Source organism: Lucilia sericata, unplaced genomic scaffold (assembly GCF_015586225.1).
Source record: "Lucilia sericata isolate MDLA Ls3-8-SP2 unplaced genomic scaffold, ASM1558622v1 Contig000176F_arrow, whole genome shotgun sequence".
NCBI lineage: Eukaryota > Metazoa > Arthropoda > Insecta > Diptera > Calliphoridae > Lucilia > Lucilia sericata.
Window position 1 is genome coordinate 67501 of NW_023994204.1, and position 20243 is coordinate 87743.

Sequence of the window (20243 nt, forward strand, 5' to 3'; positions counted from 1 at the left end):
ATGCGTGTTGTACAGAAAGTTGGCTTGTCTGAACCCAAACATGCTGAGGACACCGTCAACATGTTGTTGAACATGTATAAATTATTCTTGGAAAAGGATGCTTTACTAATTGAAATCAATCCTTATGCTGAAGATGCTATCGAAGGCTGTAAGTATTTTGGAAGTTTCTTTCTTAAGCGGTTTATATTTATTATTAATCAAGAGATATTTAAAAGAATTCTAATAAGGCTTCAAAAATATTTAGTTTTTTATTAATTAACTTTAAATTTAAGTCAAATCTCAAAACTAATAACTGACGGTAATTGTTTTCGGATCAACATTTTAAATTCAACATTTTTGTTCAAATATTTTTATGCAATAACAAAAACGAAGAACAGTCTAAACTTAATATGAAGAAAGTTTGTGTAAAGCTTCCGAAACTTTATAAAAATCTTAATTTTAAAATACTTCGTTTAAAAAGTTTTTCGTTTGTGTTATTGAATAAAGTTTTTGAATTTATCAATTTTGAATTGGTTTTTAATTTGTATTTTTAATATATTTTTCAAATTTTTTATTTTGAATTGGTTTACAACACGATTTTGTAATATAATGCACATTTCATTCTATTTCATTGCAATTCCCAACCATTCATATGATGACCATTATCAACAGCCTGTAAGTAGTGTTTTTTTTAACATCCTGATTCTTGATAGAATCAAATGTAGTAATTGCTTTTATTGATGCCCTTTTTTCTGTATAAAACGCTTAGTTTAAATGTTGTTTATAATTTTAGTTTTAGTTTTCAACTTTAAAACTTATTAACTATTATTTTTTGGGGAGATTTTTAGAAATATTATTTAATTTTTTAATATTATTTAAAATTTACTTGTATTTTACACCATTGCACATTTAGGTTGTGGGCAATTTGCACTTTTCACTACAATTCTTTCACCTTAAACCCTAATTTCTATTTAAAGTCTGTTTTTATACAAATTTGACGGTATTTTTATATAAAAACATTTGTTTGAACGAAATTTTACACCAAATTTTCGCCAATATTTCTCGATATGAAAATCAAATGAAAATGTTTTCGATTCACAAAAGAAGTCCGGAGTTATTCTTTCACCTTCGTGAGAAGTGTTTATATGAGTTTATCTTTCGGTTTGTAATTTCTACAATATAATTTTCCGGATCCTTATAGATAGCGGAATCTAATAAGCTATGTCCGTCTATCTGTGTGTCCGTCTGTATGTTTCTTGAAATCAATTTTCTGAAGACCCCAGATATCTTCGAGAACCAACAACAACAACATACAGCTTTATATGGTAAATGTTGTTCTTGTGTACTTAGTTTGCAACACAGTGCGGGGAACAACTCGTAATATTATTTTTTTGTTAATGCCAAAATCAAAGATTGAAAATTGTTTGTGTGAAATTAAGCAGGGATGGAAAAATATTTTAAAAATTAATTTTGACACAAAAATTACACTTTTATACAAAAATTACATTTTACACAAGAATTACATTTTACACAAAAATTACATTTTACACAAAAATTACATTTTACACAAAAATTAGTATTTTCATAGATGTTTACACAAAAATTTTTTTTACACAAAAATTACATTTTACACAAAAATTACATTTTAAAACAAAAATTAAATTTTACACAAAATTACATTTTACACAAAACTTACATTTTTACACAAAATTTAGTATTTTCATAGATGTTTACACAAAAATTACGTTTTAAAACAAAAATTAAATTTTTACACAAAACTTACATTTTTACACAAAAATTACAGTTTTACACAAAAATTACATTTTCATAGATGTTTACACAAAAATAATTACACAAAAATTTTTTACACAAAACTTAGATTACACAAAATTGCGACACAGAAATAAATGAGACAAAAAGGATGGGTTTGCACAAAAAGAACAGGGGACAAAAAAAGGACAGGGGACACAAAAAAAAGGGACACAAAAAGGACAGGGACAAAAAAAAAGGACAGGGGACACAAAAAGGACAGGGACACAAAAAAGGAGGACACAAAAAGACATTTTACACAAAATGACATTACACAAAAAACATACAAAATTTTACTTTTACACAAACATTTTTAAATAAAAATTTCATTTTACACAAAAATTTAAATGTTTACACAAAAATTTAAATGTTTACACAAAAATTTAAATTTTTGCACAAAAATACATTTTAACACAAAAATACATTTTTACACAAAAATACATTTTTACACAAAAATACATTTTTACACAAAAATACATTTTTACACAAATTTAAATTTTTACACAAAAAGTTTACTTTTACACAAAAATTTCATTTTACACAAAAATTTAAATTTTTTACACAGGAATTTTTTGCACAAAATACATTTTAACACAAAAATTACAGTTTGACATAAAATTAGATTTGAAAATACTAATTACATTTTAAAACAAAAATCACATTTTTACATAAAAATTCAATTTTAGACAAAAATTTATTTTTTTAACACAAAAGTTACTTTAAAAAAAAACATTTTTACACAAAAATTACTTTTTTTTTACACAAGAGTTACATTTAAAAAAGTTCATTTACACACAAAATTTTCATTTTAACACAAAAATTTACATTTTTATACAAAAATTTACATTTTTACACATGTTCCGTTGAAGTCTTATAAAATCCGACATTCCTTCTATGTATATAACTAATCTGGTGTCTGTTTTTTATTCGATGATTCGGAACAAGTTTTTGGGTCACTTTTCACCTTTCCGATTTTGTTGAATATTTTTATTTTGATTAAAAAAATAAAAAAAATGACATTATTTTTACTGTTTCCAAGATGTTCTTTCGGAACTAGTACAGTATGTGTTCTTTTGAAGTAGATTTTTTATAATTTCTCCACAGAAAAACTAAAGCTACGTTCATACCTATCAAATATTTGACGAAAATGACGTGACTCCTAAATTTTGATTTCCTTTAAACATTCTTTTTCTTTTTAAACGTTCTTTTTATTAGTTTCGACATGATTTGCAATTGCAAAAATAAAAAATAAAAAAAAAAATAATTACAAAAATAGTGGTTACGTTTTTTTGCTCAAATATTTGATAGGTATGAATGAACTTTAAATTATATTTTGTTGGTATAAGGGTAAAATGTTTATATATTTATTTATTATTTTTCCTATTATTGATATTCTATAGATGTTGCTATTATATTTTCTATAACTTCAACTTCCTTCTCAAATGTTAATAACTCTACTTCCTTCATTTATTAACTTTTTTAATACAACTATTCTAATTTTTATATTAATTAGCTGTTATTTGCTAAAAACGCTAAAATTTCTTTTTTAAAAGCAAATCTTAAACAAAATTTTCTTATAAAATCCCTGCTCTCCATTAGTCTTTGCTCTTGATGCCAAATTCCGTTTCGATGACAACGGTGAATTCCGTCAAAAGGAATTGTTTGCCATGCGCGATTGGACCCAAGAGGATCCCAAAGAGGTGGAAGCTGCTAAATTCGATTTGAACTACATTGCTTTGGATGGTACCATCGGTTGTATGGTCAATGGTGCTGGTTTGGCTATGGCCACCATGGATATCATTAAGTTGTACGGTGGTGATCCAGCCAATTTCTTGGATGTTGGTGGCGGTGCCACTGCCCAAGCTGTAAAGGAAGCTTTCAAAATTATTACCTCCGATCCCAAAGTGTTGTGTATTTTGGTAAACATTTTCGGTGGTATTATGCGTTGTGATGTCATTGCCGAGGGTATTATTGCTGCAGCCAAGGATTTAAATATGAAAATGCCAATTGTTGTTAGATTGCAGGTTAGTGGAAATGATGATTATATTTTCTTAAAGACTTTTTTATTTAAAATTTTTAATATTCCAGGGCACCAAAGTGAATGAGGCTCGTGAATTGATTAAGAAATCTGGTTTGAGAATTATTCCTCGTCACGATTTAGATGAAGCTGCCAATTTGTCGGTACATTTGGCCAAAATTGTTGAATTGGCCCGTGAAGTTAAAATGGATGTTAGCTTCGAAATTCCCGACAGTGTCAAGTAGAGATTTTTATTTTAATTCAACTACTTACTATTCTCTCACTGTCTCACTTTCTTAAATAAAACTCAATACTGCTACTACTATTACTACCATTACATACACATACCGAAATCGGCAAAAACATAATAACATCAGATTGTTAATATAACGAAACATTTTCTTCAATTGTAGTTAAATAGAATATACATCAAATTCATACTAGTGTTTTGCAAAACCACAAAAAACTTAAAAAATTACTATCTACAAACTGATATTGAAGCTTATAAAGCCTTATAAGAAAAAACTATTAAATTATAAATTTAAAATCTCAAGCACAATTTATAAATTATATAATTATCAGGCACTAAATATGAATTGTAAATGTGTTTGTTGTTATCACTGTTAATACGATAAAAAAAAGTAATCGACTTTATTATATTTTTGCAAAACATTTTCAGAACTCTATATTTTTGTTTTGTAGTTTTATTTATCTTTGGTTGTATTTATCTAGTATGTATTGGTTAATTAATTATTATTTTACTCTTAATTTATTTAATTACTTCTCTTTACACATTATTTTGTTTTTCTTTTTAAGTTTTCAAAGCATTTAGTGTATATTCTTTTGTTTTTCTCTACTTTATTATTTTTATTTTCTTTATTTTTTTAGTTTTAATTTAAACATAAACAGAAAAAAATTACACCATCTTAAACATAAAATACCTCTTAAAAAACCAAATATTTATTATTTTATTGTTGTTTTTTTTTTTTTTAACTAATTTATTTTCTTTTTTTGCTAGGGGCAGCAAATAGAAAATCCTCCTTGCAATTTAAACTTTTGAAAGCTTGTTTGAAATTTCCTTTGTTTGTGTGGGGCTTTCTCCATATAGTTTTTGAATGTTTTTATTCCTCCATATTTTGGCCAATGAAAAAACCATTATTTTTAGAATTAAATTAAAAACATTTTATTTAAAATATACAATAATATAAAATATTAATAATTAACAAAATTTATTTACAGATAAAGGATCCCCGTGTACGGCACTAAAATAATTGGCCTATTTAGGCCAGTAATCAGAAATAAAAAGAAAAAAGTAACAGTAACGTAAATAAAACAAACAGAAATATCTGATTTCCATAAAAAGACAATTAATCAAATATTTTGTATAGAAAAGTATTATAGAAAGCGTCATCGAATAGTTATTTAAAGAAAACTTCATAATCAAACTTCTTTTTTTAACAGAAAACTTCTTCGTCGAATAGTTTTTTATGGAAATCTATATAAATGAATAGTTTTATATAGAGAACTTCTTCATGGAACGGTGTTCTATAGAAAACTTCAACATCTAATAGTTTTCTTTATAAAACTTAACTATCGATCAGTTTTTTAAAGAAATTTCCTTTATCGAACAGTTTACTACACAAAACTAGAGAAAAGTTTTCTTCAAAAAACTTGTTCCTCAAAAAATTGTTTATAAAAATTCTCATTATTGTGCAGATTCTATAAAAATCATCTTTATTTAACAGTTTTCTATAGAAAATTTCGACATCAAATAGTTTTCCGTAGAAAACTTCATCATCGAATAGTTTTCTACAGTAAACCTCTTCATCCAACACTTTTCCTACAAAAAACCTTATTATGGAACAGTTTTCTATACTTTTCTATACTTTATCATGGAACAGTTTTTTATATAAAACTTTATTTTCGAGAATTTTCTATAGAAAACTTCTTCATCGAACAGTATTCTTTAGAAAACTTCATCGTCCGAATAGTTTCCCCACAAAAAGTATTTTATCGAACTGTTTTCTATAGAAAACATCATCATAGCTTTCAATAGAAAACTTCTTCATTGAAAAGTTTTCAATAGAAAACTTCTTAATTCAAACGTTTTCTATAGAAAATTTTCTCATCGAACAGTTGTCTATAGAAAACTTATTCATCGTACAGTGTTCGATAGAAAAGTTCTACATTGAAAAGTTTTCTATAGAAAATTTCTTTATCTTCATTGAACCGTTTTCTATTGAAAATTTCTTTATCTTCATCGAATAGTTTTCTATAGAAAACCTTTTCATCGTCTATTCATTATCAAACAGTTTTATATAGAAAACTTTTTGATCGTCTATTCATTATCGAACAGTTTACATTGAAAAGTTTTTAATAGAAAACTTCTCCACCGAACAGTTTTCTATAAAGAATTTCTTCATCGAACGGTTTTCAATATCAAATTTCTTCAACGAACTGGTTTTTATAAAAAACTTCATCGAATATTTTTTCTATAAAAAATTTCTTCATCGAACAGTTTTCTCTAGAAAACTGCCTCGTAGAACAGTTTTCTACAGAAAATTTCCCCATAGAACAATTTTCTATAAATAACTTCAACGACGAACAATTTTTTTATAAAACAAACTTCAAAATCAGTTTTTTACAGAAAACTTCTTCATTGAACATCTTTCATCAGAAAACTTCATCATCGAATAGACTTCAGTACATATTCTATAGACAACTTAATAAATAATAACTTAATAAATGTAACGTAAATTCTCTTAATTGGAATTTATATTTATTTAAACATAAAAAGAATCCATGAAACATTTTAAAAACGATCAACTAACGATAAAATATGAGTTTGTTCCTGTTCTTTCCAATCCGTATCGCCATCATCACCCAAATTGCCAGCATACTCACGCATAATGCTGCGTATGGTCTTCATAGAGGCGCCTCTTAAATTAAGTATCTGAACTACACGCTGTTTAATTGATTCAGTGGTCGAGCTAATTTCCAAAATAATATAATCAATCATTTGTAAAGTAAATAAACCGCCTGTTAAACGTTTAATATAATTGTTTTCTGCCTCTTCATCCTCGTTGTCTTCATCCTACAAGAAAAAGCAAAACAAAATATATACAAAATCTTTAGGGAAACAACAGTATAAAATAGCAAACCTTTTCCTGCTGATCTAATTCTCTATCAACAGCTTCTACCTTTTCCAAATATTTCAAATGTAATTCCAACAAACGATCCACCTTTTCGTGATCATTTTCGGTAAATTTCGATAACAGCCTTTGACGTTGAGCTCCTTTGCAATTTCTCAACATGCTGGCTATAACAGCACAAACATGTTCCTCATGAGCATCGGCCGACAATAAACGTTTGTTTTTCTTGGGTGTTTTCATAAACAGAGGGAAAATTGTACGCAAACCCAAAATATCTACAAATTTATTACAATTATCTTTACCATCCGGACCCGACATGGCATGATCGAGTACTTTTAACGAACCATTTCTTGACATTTTCTTTTCTCTTAACATTAAATTCATCAACTGTAAACCTTCACCTTTCAAGAAACGTTCACGATTTTCTTTCGCCATTAGGGCAGAACACATACAATTAAAAAGATTTTCCATATATTCCTGTTCTTCATTGGAGGCAGGATCATGTTTTTTATAAAAAGCCAATTGTTGCAATAAAATATCAATGCCATCCACCTCGCCCAACATAAGTCTGTTTTCATTGTTAGTCTGTATAAGTATGGATAAGATTTCACTGCAGTACAATTTGTTGGCATCATAGGGTGGCTTCTGTTTAAGTCTTTTTAAAATCCAACTTAATAAACCTTGTTGCGCAGCTTCACGCACCACCTCACTATTAATTTCGGTTAAATTCTCTATAATTGATAAAGTATTGTGTACACCATCGGCCTCTTCCTTAATCTGCTCATTAAGACGTTCCAAGTTTTGCACTAGGAGAGCTGTAACCTGTTGCTTGCGTAAAGCGTCTATAAGTAAATCGCAACCCTCACTACTTTCACCTGTTATTAAAAAATAAATATTAAGAAATTAATGGAATTTTTCTATTTATGCAAAACCAACTTACCCAATATATCGACATCTGTAACCTCCTGCAATAAATCCACTATAGCCACCGATATATCAGTATTCGGATGATTTAATAACTCCAATAAACTTGCTACACCATTTAAATCCACTAACAGAGGATATAAGTCAGGCACGGTAGCCACAGCCTTCAATTCCTGTATAACACTGTGTAATTCTACCTCGGAATCCATAAATTTTACCGGATTATCAGGATATTTGATTCTTAACTCTTGATTCTTTAAGTTTTTCTTTTCAAACACCAACAGCAACTTCTTCAAACCCTGCTCATCTAAGACATCACCCTCGGCTTCTTCACTTTCGACATATTTTAAAATATTCAAACGTTCCTCCTCCGTTAATTCAGGATCCATTAAAAATGACGGCACCGCTGACAAAGTTGGTGGTTCTGGTTTAGCAAAATCTGCTGTTTCTTTAGCCTGAGCTATACGTTTCAAACGTCGGGATTTTTCATCTTGTCGTGAGGAGCTATGATGTTCCGGTGAGCCACCACCATAGTCGTCATCATCCTCATGTGGCCTTTTTGGTGTGGACTCGGGCTGTTAGCAAAAGAAAATTAGTTAGAAATTTGTGTAAGTATTGATAATATATAATTTTACTTACTTTAAATGACAGTAATTCTCCAATATCCATATTTTTCTGCCTTAAAACGTTTAATTAATAAAAAATGTTTTTTCTAGAATTCTAAAAGCAAAAATGTAAACAAAAATACGGCTGTCAAAATATATAGCGAAATAATTTCATAGCCAGCAGCTTGGGTATGTAATGCCAGATTGTTAGCACAAAAAATAGACAATAAGTAACGGAAATAAATAGTAACTATAAATAATGTGAAATTTTGTGCAATTTTTGGATTTTTTAGACAAATCTTTTCTATTAAGTAGAAAATATGATTGTTTGTTTTTTGTTTTAAAAATTTCTGGTTTTCCCATTACAATATATTTTTTTCGTTAAGGGCTAAATAGACTACAATAATTTTGTAACTGCGACTCTTGCCTAATATCGAGCTTTTATATATGTCAAGAATGGAAAGGAAATGACAGGAAAAATATTTTTGTAATGTAAACAAATCAATCCGCGAAAAGTTTTAATTATTTAGAAATAATATATATTTATTTAGAATAAAATATATTTAAAATATACCAAGTGTTTTCCCAGTAAATTAATGGAATTTTTCATAAAAATGTTGTGCAAGTGTTTGAATACGTTAAAGAAACTCGTTTACATTAATTAACAGGTAAAATCTTTAAACAAAAATAATCTAGATCTAATTTTTCAACTAGTAATATCTGAAATCATAGGCTTCTAGCCACTGATGTTAACTATGGACTATTAAAAATCCGTTTATACAAGGTTCATTGCTATTTAGTATATATATATTACTTTGACCATAGGCAATATTGTTCCTGTCTTAGACGGGCGGAAGTCGTTGTTGTAACAGCTTAAACTGTACAATTTTGATCCGGTGGTCAGGTTGAGCTCCAAGCCAAGAAGTTGCACTACTTCAAAATTTTTGGCTAAGTGAAGTAGGGTGGGCTGGACAGTTGTATATGTGTTGGGTATCATAGAGACCATGACCACGTGCTGCTCATATTATGCGGTATGACGAGGCGCTAAGCCGCTGCTCTATCTTCATCTAAGTTGTGCCAGAGCAACTTTTGTTTTCTGTGGTAGGGTGTTCGACCAATAAGGACGATATTTCATTAAAGTATTCAGTAAACAAGTTTTTATAGAAAACGTCAACAACGTTTAGTTTTCTATAGAAAATTTTTGCCATCCATAGAAAACTTCATCATTGTTTCGTTTTCTATCATCATCGATTAGTTTTCTATAGAACATTTTGGCATTGAAGATCTTTCTATTGAAAAAAACTTTATCATTAAACTGATTTCTATAGAAAATTGCAACATCGAATAGTTTTCATTAGAAAACTATAGAAATCTTTATAAACGAAGAGATCTCTCTTTTAAAAAACATCATCATTAAAGAATTTTCTGTAAACAACTTCATCATCGAATGTTTTTGTAAAGGAAATCTTTATCATCCTTGATTTTAGTTTTTAATATTATGATTACCCGATCCTGAGACCTTTTAGCAAAGAAAACTCTTACATTTTTGGTTTTTAGTATTTTTTCTTTTGTTTGGTTTTTTATTTTTTTAACATAAATTAATACAAAAATTAAAAAAAATTAAACTAATTAAGTGTTGAGTAGAATAGAAGACAGTGATATAGATATTTTAGCAGAAACAGAGGACATATGCAGGGAAATATGAACTTTTTAGAGAAATAGTATTAAAGAATATAAAAAAAATTTTATTATTTTTTTTTTTTTTTGGAAAAAAGCGAGAAAAATGAAAGAAGAGCAAAATTTAAATATTTTTGGTTTCTAAAAGTTGAGCATGTGTGTGTGTGTGTGAAACACAAATTTGAATTTTTTATAATTCTTTAATTAAAAGGGAGGAGTTTAACCTCAAACCCACTTTAAATGCGCAATTGAGGGTTGGTGTAACGAACATATTTCAAGAGAGCATCGTTTTCCTCACAAACGAAAGGTTTCTTGTGGTGGCAAGCAACATCATGCCAGTTGACACCATCATTGTAGAATTGATTCAAGAGAGCCAAACAGTTTTCGGGAGCACCATTTTGTTTGTATTCACGGTTATCGGGTTGAGGTAAACCAATACCGCCAGTGGGAGACCAATCACCTTGGCTGCGTTCATTAGTGGGGGCAAGTTTTTGTAAAGTAGCAGTCCAGAACCAGCCGTTAATGTTGGTGGGCTGTAAATCGGGACGTTCGCAACCCTTGAAGTCACATTGGCGACCAGAGGTCCAGATGTATTTTACCTGGAAGAGAGGGAAAGTGGAAAAAAAGGAATTAATATCAAAAAACTTTCTTAATTGTTAAGGAAATTTATTAATTACATTGATCATGTGTTTATTATTTGTTTAATGTGTAACAATTTAACACTTCATAGTCCAAGAAGCATGTAATTTTAACTCATTAACCAAAAACATTTTTTCACTACATTACTTTACGTGTTTTTTTCTCTCTATTTCTTCTCCATTTGTTGAAGCTCATTATTAATAAATAAACAAATTTACCATACAAAACTGATACCAAGCGGTACCAGCATAAAATAATAAATTTAAATTTTTTTTAATTTCCATGAGTGCAAATGTACAACATACAAATGGACGGACGGACGGATGGACAGACAGTTAGTTGTTAAAAAAAAGGAAAAGTTAACGACATTTCTAGCATAAACATGACTGTATGTAAAATATAACGGAAACTATTGTTACCAAATAATAAAGGTAAAGAAATTTTAAACATTAAAGCCCTCATTGTTCAAATACTAGCTAGACCCAAATCGTGCCTATAAATACAACAAAAAAGCCGTAAATTGTCATCACTATTTTTAGTGTTAAACAAAAAAAAAATTCATTCAAGTGTTTGAGTGTGTTATTTTGGTTTTGCTTAAACAAATGCATTAAAAACATTTAACCTAACCCCACCTTAATGTGTTTTGTTACCAACTTTGGTCTAAAAAAAATCGAATTTTTTTCTTAACAATACTTTTTACAATATCATTAACAGACACTTTCTCTTAAGTATGTTTATTTGTAAAGCTATTGAATCTATAGGTTTATTTTATATTTATATTACATTTATATTTGTTTGTTGTTGTAAAATATTTGTGTTTAAAGTTATTTAAGGTTTTTATGTTGAGTTGTGGTTTTCTTGGTAAATAATGCTTCTTTTAAGTTTTTACTTATTTAAATATTTTTGTAAAATATTCATTGATTTTTGTGATTAATTTTAAAGTTATATTGGTTTTTCCTGTAAAATATTGTAAAAAAGCTTTTTAAAGTATTGTGCTTAAGCGTGGCAACGTGATCAAATTTGTCCTATTAAAGTAAAGGAAATCTATAAATGAAGTTTTGGGGTTTTTAGAGACACACGTGTTTTGTTTTTAAAGTTTGAGGCAAGAAACTTTTAAGGTGTTTTTAATTAAACGGCATTTTGTGGCCATTGAAGTTTTTTAAATAAATTTTCAAGATTTTCTTTAACCAAACTTTATGACAATAGTTAGAAATTGAACAAAAAAAAAAATCAATTTCTTTACATTTTGCTGCAGCTGTAAATTGTTGATATACAAATCTTTTATAAAAGGTTTTTTGCAAAGAAAATGGACCTTTCTTAAACTTAATTAACACCATAAATGCTTTCAAAAGCACAATATATTGGAATAAAGCTTTTTTCCCAAAAAAAAAATCAAAAATTTCAATTAGTAAACTTATTTTTGTTATTTTGATTAAAGTCTTAATAAAAACATATTTCTTCTCGAAACGAAAATATTTGAAAAATAAAAATACAAAGCTTTTTAGCTTAATTTTTTTTATAAAAGCTTCAATAAAAATATATTTTTAAATCAAGTGTTATAAATTGTTAAAAATCTGTTATAAAAAGCTTTACCCTTAAAGAAAGCGCTTTAAAAGGAGCTTTTTTGAACTAAATACTCAAAGTCACTCATTTTAAGCATTTTTGATCTACATACTGAAATTGACTATGGAAACGATATTTGAAAAATAAATAAAAAAAGCTTTTTGGCTTAATTTTTTTTATAAAAGCTTCAATAAAAATATATTTCTAAATCAAGTGTTATAAAAGCTTCAATAAAAACGTCATTGTAGATAAATTGTTATAAAATCTGTTTTAATGCAAAAGCTTTACCCTTAAAGAAAAAACTTTAAAAGGAGCTTTTTTGAACTAAATACTGACTTTAAGCTTTTTTGATCTATATACAGAAATTGACTATAGAAACGACATTTTGAAAAATAAAAAACAAAGCTTTTTGGCTTAATTTTTTTTAGAAAAGCTTCCATAAAAATATATTTTTAGATCAGTTGTTATAAAAGCTTCAATAAAAATATATTTTTAGATAAAGTATTATAAAAATAAGTTCTAATGCAAAAGCTTTACACTTTAAAAAATAGCTTTGAAAAAAGCTTTCTTAATTACTATACGGAAAAAAGTTTCGTAAAAGCTTCGTTTTAAGAAAACATATAAAACTTTTGTTAAAAACTTTTATTTTCTTCTTAAGCTCCAGCAAAGCTCGCCTTTATCCCGATTGTTTCTAAAGCAATTTAGTGGACTTTTAATATTCACGATCTATTAAGAATATTTGACAGATCTGTGCATCATATTGTTCGTTAGGATCTCTAGAGCTTTTTAAAGTTATGTTTGACAAAAGCTTTTTCATAGAAAAAGCTTTTCGTGAAAAAAATATTTAAAAAATCGTTTTAATTTTTCAAACATTTTTATCTCTTATCGAAAATACATTTTTAAGCTTTCAAATGAGTAAAGTATTTATTTAGAAAGCTTTAGTAAAGCTCGTCGTAATCTCCATTGTTTCTAAAACAATTTAATGGACTTTTAATATTAACGATTTACTATTAAGAATATTTGTCTGATCTCTGCATCATATGCTTCGTTAGGATCTCTAGAGCGGTTTACAGTTATGTTTGAATAAAGCTTTTTAATAAAAAAAAAGCTTCTCGAGAAAAAATATTTAAAATATCAAATATGGATTTGATAAGATGATTCAAAATGAAAGCATTATTGTAGTCCCTATATCTAAACGGGAAAACTTTTTTAAACAAGTATCGGCAGAGAGTGCAATATTAAAGCTCTCATTGGTTTAGTTAGTTCTTATACATTAACTTTACGAGAGAGCTTTAATCGTTATCTATTATAATAAATGAAGTTTTATAATCAATTATTTGTTATTTATGAAAAACAATTTTCCCAAATCTTATTCAAAATTCTGCTTATGTTTATTGCAAATAATAAACAATTTCATGACTTTAATCTTCTGTTCAAATTTACAATAAATTGCTACCAATTGTTTGTTTTTGTTTTTTTTTTTTGTCTTCTTTCTATTGTATTTCGGCAATTCTATTGTTTTAAAATTTCATTCAATTTAAAAAAACTAAATGATCATTTAATGTGATATTTTTTTTTCTTTCTAAAACAAGCTTTTGTTTATTATTAATGGGCAGTAAAACATAAAATAATTTATTACAACATAAACCACTTCAACTTGAATTTTGAATTTTGATTCATTCATGAAAAGAAAACAAAAACACACACACACACATATACAAAATATTGAGTTTTGACAGTTTTGTATCATTAAACGTGATTTTAACATTAAAATAGATTTGACATACATTTGAAAATGGCATAATTTTTTGGGCCAACGATTGTGTCAACCTTTTAACAACAATATAGGGGTAATTAGTTGTGATCATTTTGAGAGTGATAATGATAATAGTGATAATTTAATGAAAAGATTTTGAGTTCAAAAAAAATTATAGATAATTAAAGTTTTTTTATTAATGATTTTGTAATTTGTAAAAAATAATTTTATTAATTTATAAAATTTGTGAAAATTATTAACATTTCTCTTTTAATTACACAGGCCAACAAAGTTTGGAAAAAAAGTCGAAACCCAGAATCCTAGTAAACTTTTAAAGGACTGAGCAACTTTGAATCTTAATCTAGTTCTTCTTCACATTATGTTTTCCACATATCGTGTCATAAAGATTGAAAAATTCCATTTTCAAGATGTTATAACAAGCCGAAGCCAGTTTTATTTACAATGATTGCTTTATTATTTGAAGATCCAATCTGTCGACTTTCAATTAAAGGTTTAACCACGGTTATAGCTCATCCCTTCTTCGAGATATCCTTAGCTAAAGTTTATAATAACTTTTAGACATTAACGATTGATATCTTGATCTAATTTAAAGATCTACTGAAGCAAAAAATGATCAAAAACGATCATAAGATAAAAGATAAAACAGGCAAAGATGAAAGAGACAAATTTGTTGTTTGCAGGATTTTGTGTAAACTCTTAAATGAGAAGATTTAAGAAGGAATCCTTATACGAAGTTGTGTTCAGATTACATTTGGCTATTTTCTTATCAAGGAATTATTTTTATAAAGGACTGACATATAACGGAGATTACACCTTAATTATGAAGTCGACAGATTGAGCTTTCAGATGACATGACAAATTTTCTAAATAAAGATGTCTTCACGCTATTATAGCGACTCAAATATGATCAAAAACTGAGGGATACAATAACTCGAAAAGTTGCTATAACTCGTTACTTTAGAAAAGTTTACTTGGACTCTCTGAGTTAAAAATATGTTATGTTGCTGTTGTTGTTTTATGATTTGCAAACAGTAGCTAAAGTCTTTAGCTTTATTACCTACTGTACGAGTAAATAATAACTTTTGTTTTAAAAAAAAATTTCCGGCAATTTTTTTATCATTAACATTTTTTCTTTTTCTTTAAATATAGAGACATATACAAGGAAAACTTTTATAAACAAACCGCCAAACATCTTAAGACCTGCTTATTCATGTTAGCTGTTTGTTGTTATTACTTAAAATGCAATTTGTTTGCTAGGGGAAATAGCAACAAAAACCGGCATCACAATTTTTTCATTATTTTTTTTTATAATTTTATTAAAGCCTTAAGTTCAATGTAAACTCTTGTTGTTGTTTTTAAATTAATGCCAGCTTTACGTGCAAATTTTAAACATTTTTATGTTTTTTTTCTGCTGCTGCCTCATGCCACATTATTCATTTATTTATGCCTCTTGCAATTTAAATAAGTATGTATTATGTAAGTTTGTTTTTTTTTTCTAGCTAATTGTTTTTACTTCTTCTTTAAAATTCATTGAGTAAATTTTTTTTTAATTTTTTCCAAACAGTGTTTTAGTTGTGTTGTAAATTGAATAAAATTTTACAAATTTTGTAATTCTTTGTGTTATTTTTAATGCAAACTATAACACATGTATTGTCTTGAAATCGAAAGTGTTTTGTATCAATTCACTTTCATTTTCAATCGTTAGTTTTCTAATTTAAATTTGTAACACAATACGCATAAATAATGCTCTAATTTTTTTTCATTTTTTCATAAAAAGATGTGTTAAGAATTTAAATTTTGTTATACATTGTTAAAAGAAAAAAATGTGTGTTAATACTTAATTTGTATAAAAATTACATTTACAAAAAAACTCTTCAAGAAATTCAAATTCATCGGCAGGTTTGTTTCTTAAGTCTTTTGTTAACATCAATGTTGTTTAAGTCTTTGGTTTATCTTCACTACATATGTGTGGATATATGTGTGTGTGTGCATTACAGCTCTAATTAGTTGAACAATTATGATTATTTAACTCAAATATTTCAACTAGATCATTAACTCCACATTATAAAATTAAGAAATAATTAAAACCCCCAGAGGGTTTTGTTCCCCCTAGGGCTAATTTTAAAATGATCAAATTACCAATTAGTCTTATTATATTATGTTGTCACATTATTTTCAAACTGATATAATCATTCAAAATGACCTTAATGTAACAGACAGAAATCGTTTATCATTATTATGTCATATTGAAGCAAAAAAATTTCAATTAGTTTCTCAAAAGATGATCGCGATTTGTAATGATCGCGACATACATCAGGTCTTATAAAATATAATTATCAGGAAATAATTACATTATTCAACTATTATTAAAAGTTGCAAAAGTTTAATTCCAAAAAAATCTATGTATTTTCCTCTCTGCAAGATCACTATGTCTTATAGTTGTATGGAAATATACGACTGTTGGTAGAAAAGGTAAAGATCGCCATTCTAAGCAACTAAATTGATAAATATAACCAAAATTTTGTATAATTTAAGAAACATATTTTAAATATCAGAGCAAATGCAGTTTTAACAATATCACTAAAGCAGTGATCGCCATTTAAACCTATTAAAGGGAAAACAAATTGAATCGTCTCTTAACAGATTTTAAATTTGTCTCATGTTTGTCTATGTTTTACACATTCGTGATCAATGAAAACCCTCAAAAGAAGATCACTTATTAATTGCTTTCGCGATCACCACACTTATGACTGATCTTTTGCGTTCACAATGAATAAAGAAATATTCATTATTTTTGAGAAATTTTATCTAGAGATCAATCTGATGCAGTAAAGATCCAATGCGATCTTATTAGACATTGCCATAGTGATCACTTGGTCTTAAATGAGAATTTAAATGTTTTTGAATGTTTTTTACCTAGTTATCAATGAAAATCTTCATATAAAGATCTTTTCTGAATAATTTTAAATAAAAAAACATTATTTTTTTTAATTTAATTTAAATATCGTCTGATAGAAAAAAAAATAATAATAAAAATAAGAAGATCAACCTCATGCACAAACAAACGAACTTGATCTTTTAATGAACAAATGAAGAGAGATATTCTTATTGTTTTTTTTTTACTGTGTGATCTCACGCTTAATTTTTATTTCGATCGCATATCCAATAAAACACAAAATCAACACACAAAATCAATAAATTAAGTTTAAAGCAACTTATTACCAAAATATTGTAAATATTGTTTAATTTAAAGACAATTATACAAAATGTTATAAACATTTAATGACAGTTTAGAAAGTTTCCACGGTTTTTTGATAAACAAAAAATGACTCAGAGATCATTTACATGAAGCACTGGATCGAATTTTAAATGGAAAATCTTAAAAGCTTTAGAAAGGGACTTGAAACTATAGAAAAAATTGCTATAGACAAGAGCAAGTTTTCTAGAACAAGTTTCTAGAGAAAAAGTTGCTCTAATCTAGAGCAAGTTTCCATATAAAATGTTGCTCTAGTAAGCCAGTTTTTATATAAAAAGTAGATCTAGTCTAGAGCAAGTTTTTATAGAAAAAGTTGCTATAGTCTAGAGCGATGTTTTCATAGAAAAAATTGTTCAAGTTTAGAGCAAGTTTTCATAAAAAAAGTTGCTCTTGTCTATAGCAAGTTTTCGTAGAAAAAGTTGCTCTAGTTTAGAGCAAGTTTTCATAAAAAATTGCTCTAGTCTAGAGCAAGTTTTTATAGAAAAAGTTGCTTTAATCTAGAGCAAGTTTTTATAGAAAAAGTTGCTCCAATCTAGAGCAAGTTTTTACAGAAAAAGTTGCTCTAGTCTAGAGCAAGTTTTTATGGAAAAAGTTGCTCTTGTCTATAGCAAGTTTTCGAAGAAAAAGTTGCTCTAGTTTAGACCAAGTTTTTATAGAAAAAGTTGCTCTTATCTAAAGCAAGTTTTCATAGAAAAAGTTGCTCTAATCTAGAGCAAGTTTTTATAGAAAAAGTTGCTCTAATCTAAAGCAAGTTTTTATAGAAAAAGTTTGTTTAGTCTAGAGCAAGTTTTATAGAAAAAGTTGCTTTTGTCTAGAGCAAGTTTTTATAGAAAGAGTTGCTCGTATCTAAAGCAAGTTTTCATAGAAAAAGTTGCTCTAATCTAGAGCAAGTTTTTATAGAAAAAGTTTCTGTAGTCTAGAGCAAGTTTTTATAGAAAAAATTGCTGTAGTCTAGAGCAAGTTTTTATAGAAAAAGTTGCTGTAGTCTAGAGCAAGCTTTTATAGAAAAAGTTGCTGTAGTCTAGAGCAAGCTTTTATAGAAAAAGTTACTGTAGTCTAGATCATTTTTTTTATAGAAAAACTTTACATAGATTTATTTAAACTTACTTTTTCATTGACAACACGTTGCTTAATCCATTCGTTTTCCAAGCTAGTTTCCAAAGATACTGAGTCCATACAACGTCTGCGGCAGTAGTTTCTGGCACTCAACCAATCTTCTTCGACACCCTTTAAGGCAGGATCGCGCCAAGAGAAGAAGTAACTGTAATTAAAAATTTAAAAAAATATATATAAAATTTTAAATAATTTAAGGAAAAATTTTACGAAATGAACAAAGTTTAAAGAAAGTTTTTTGAAAAAATTTTTTATTCTAAATTCTAAAATGATCATTAAATAAAATATTTTAATTAAAAAAGTTGTGATATTTGAATTATTTAAATAGAAGTTTATAGTTTAATAAATTAATAATACAATTTTATTGTTTATAATTTAAAAACTTTTAGTTTTCTTTAAATAGAAAAAATAAAACTTTAACTGCCTTATTCATAAACAATTATCAAAGGTTTATATTACAAATTTTGTATGAAAATTTTATTTGAAAATCTTTGATAAAAGTTTATGAATGAGACCCTAATACTTCTTGTTAAAATTAGTTTTAACTGTTTTATAGAAATTTAAGGATTAATCGCGAACAAATTATTCAAAAAGTTCTTAAAGTTAAATTTAAAGAAAGAGGTTTTTATTTGAAAAACATTAAAGTTTTAATTATAATATCGATTTTACTTTTAAAATTTGGAAAATGTTCCTTTTCCGCGAACGAATGAACTCAAAAAAATGTTCAAAAAATTTGATAAATTTTGAATAGATTTTTAAAATTTATTTTATTTCATTTGAAATTTATTCGGCAACTTGGCTGAAAGCATAACTTTAAAATTTTAAAAACTAAAATTTGAAAAATTTCAAAATTATGGAAATTTTTGGAGAAAATATTTAGAACATTTTTTTAATATACAAAAAAAAAATGTATTTAAATTTTAGCAAATTTTCATAAATTTTTAAATAAAACCGTTAAATAATTTTATAATTTTTTTATTATTTTAATTTTTTCTTTTTTTTTTAAATAATGCAATTTATGTTCTTAAAACTTTCACTTTTCAATGACTCATTTAATAAACCAAAAAAAAAATCACAACTTTTTTTTATTTATTTTTCTTTGTTAAATTAATAAAATTAAAATATTTTTTATAAAAAATTCTTATATTCTTTTTCTCAACTCACCCTTTGCCATCGGGTGTCTTTTCATGTATAACTCTTTGAGCACACAATTGTGGATTTGGTGGATCGAGTACACGACCATTGGAGAATTGTGCCAAACCCACACTCAAAATACTGAACAAACAAACACTGGCCACTACAAAGGCTTTCATTTTGGAAATTTTTATTTAATTTCTTTTAATTTTTCTTTAAAAAATATATTAATTTATAACTGAAACACCACACTTTCGTTTTCGTTTTTTTTTCGGTAGTACGGCACTACTACTGTTTTTTAAATTCGTAACGTAACGACGACCGTAATTTATAAAATGACATGGAATTTTATATGCCTCCTCACTTTATATACCTAAATGAAAAAAATTATTAAATGCAAACACAAAATTTAAAAAAAATATACTTTGAGTTTGAGCTAAAAGTAATGAGTGAGTTTTTTTTCCAAACCCAAAAAGCTGAGAGTACATCATGAGCAGTAGTAAGTTTGTTTGTATTACATGTCTGTGCTCTTGGTTTTAAAATTTTATGTTTCTTCAATTTTGGAAAAAGACTTGAATTAAATTTGAATTTTTTTTTC

At 27.0% G+C, this 20243-nt stretch overlaps 3 protein-coding genes across 4 annotated transcripts in view; 1 reads left to right on the plus strand and 2 right to left on the minus strand.

The window, feature by feature from the left end:
- LOC119601600 (succinate--CoA ligase [ADP-forming] subunit beta, mitochondrial) overlaps positions 1-5024 on the plus strand; it is a 12145-nt gene extending 7121 nt beyond the window's left edge. The window contains exons 6-10 of one of the 2 annotated variants that reach the window (XM_037952625.1): positions 1-148; positions 652-654; positions 3388-3812; positions 3877-4046; positions 4824-5024. The exon at positions 1-148 is cut by the window's left edge and continues 123 nt beyond it. In XM_037952625.1, coding sequence (XP_037808553.1) covers positions 1-148; positions 652-654; positions 3388-3812; positions 3877-4046; positions 4824-4836 — 759 coding nt within the window. In that variant the 3' untranslated portion in view covers positions 4837-5024. The remainder of the gene's footprint in view (positions 149-651; positions 655-3387; positions 3813-3876; positions 4047-4823) is intronic. The other variant, XM_037952626.1, reaches the window with a different exon arrangement.
- A 1519-nt stretch (positions 5025-6543) lies between these two features.
- On the minus strand, positions 6544-8662 carry LOC119601599 (beta-catenin-like protein 1). The gene is made up of 4 exons (XM_037952624.1): positions 8521-8662; positions 7898-8456; positions 6967-7832; positions 6544-6899 (listed from the first exon to the last, which is right to left on the minus strand). Exons 1-4 carry the CDS (start codon positions 8548-8550, stop codon positions 6618-6620), a joined length of 1737 nt encoding a protein of 578 aa, XP_037808552.1. The 5' UTR covers positions 8551-8662; the 3' UTR covers positions 6544-6617.
- Positions 8663-10063: 1401 nt separating this feature from the next.
- Positions 10064-20007, minus strand: LOC119601595. Its single transcript, XM_037952618.1, has 3 exons — positions 19676-20007; positions 18506-18659; positions 10064-10762 (listed from the first exon to the last, which is right to left on the minus strand). Exons 1-3 carry the CDS (start codon positions 19822-19824, stop codon positions 10400-10402), a joined length of 666 nt encoding a protein of 221 aa, XP_037808546.1. The 5' UTR covers positions 19825-20007; the 3' UTR covers positions 10064-10399.
- Between the last annotated feature and the right edge of the window lie 236 nt (positions 20008-20243).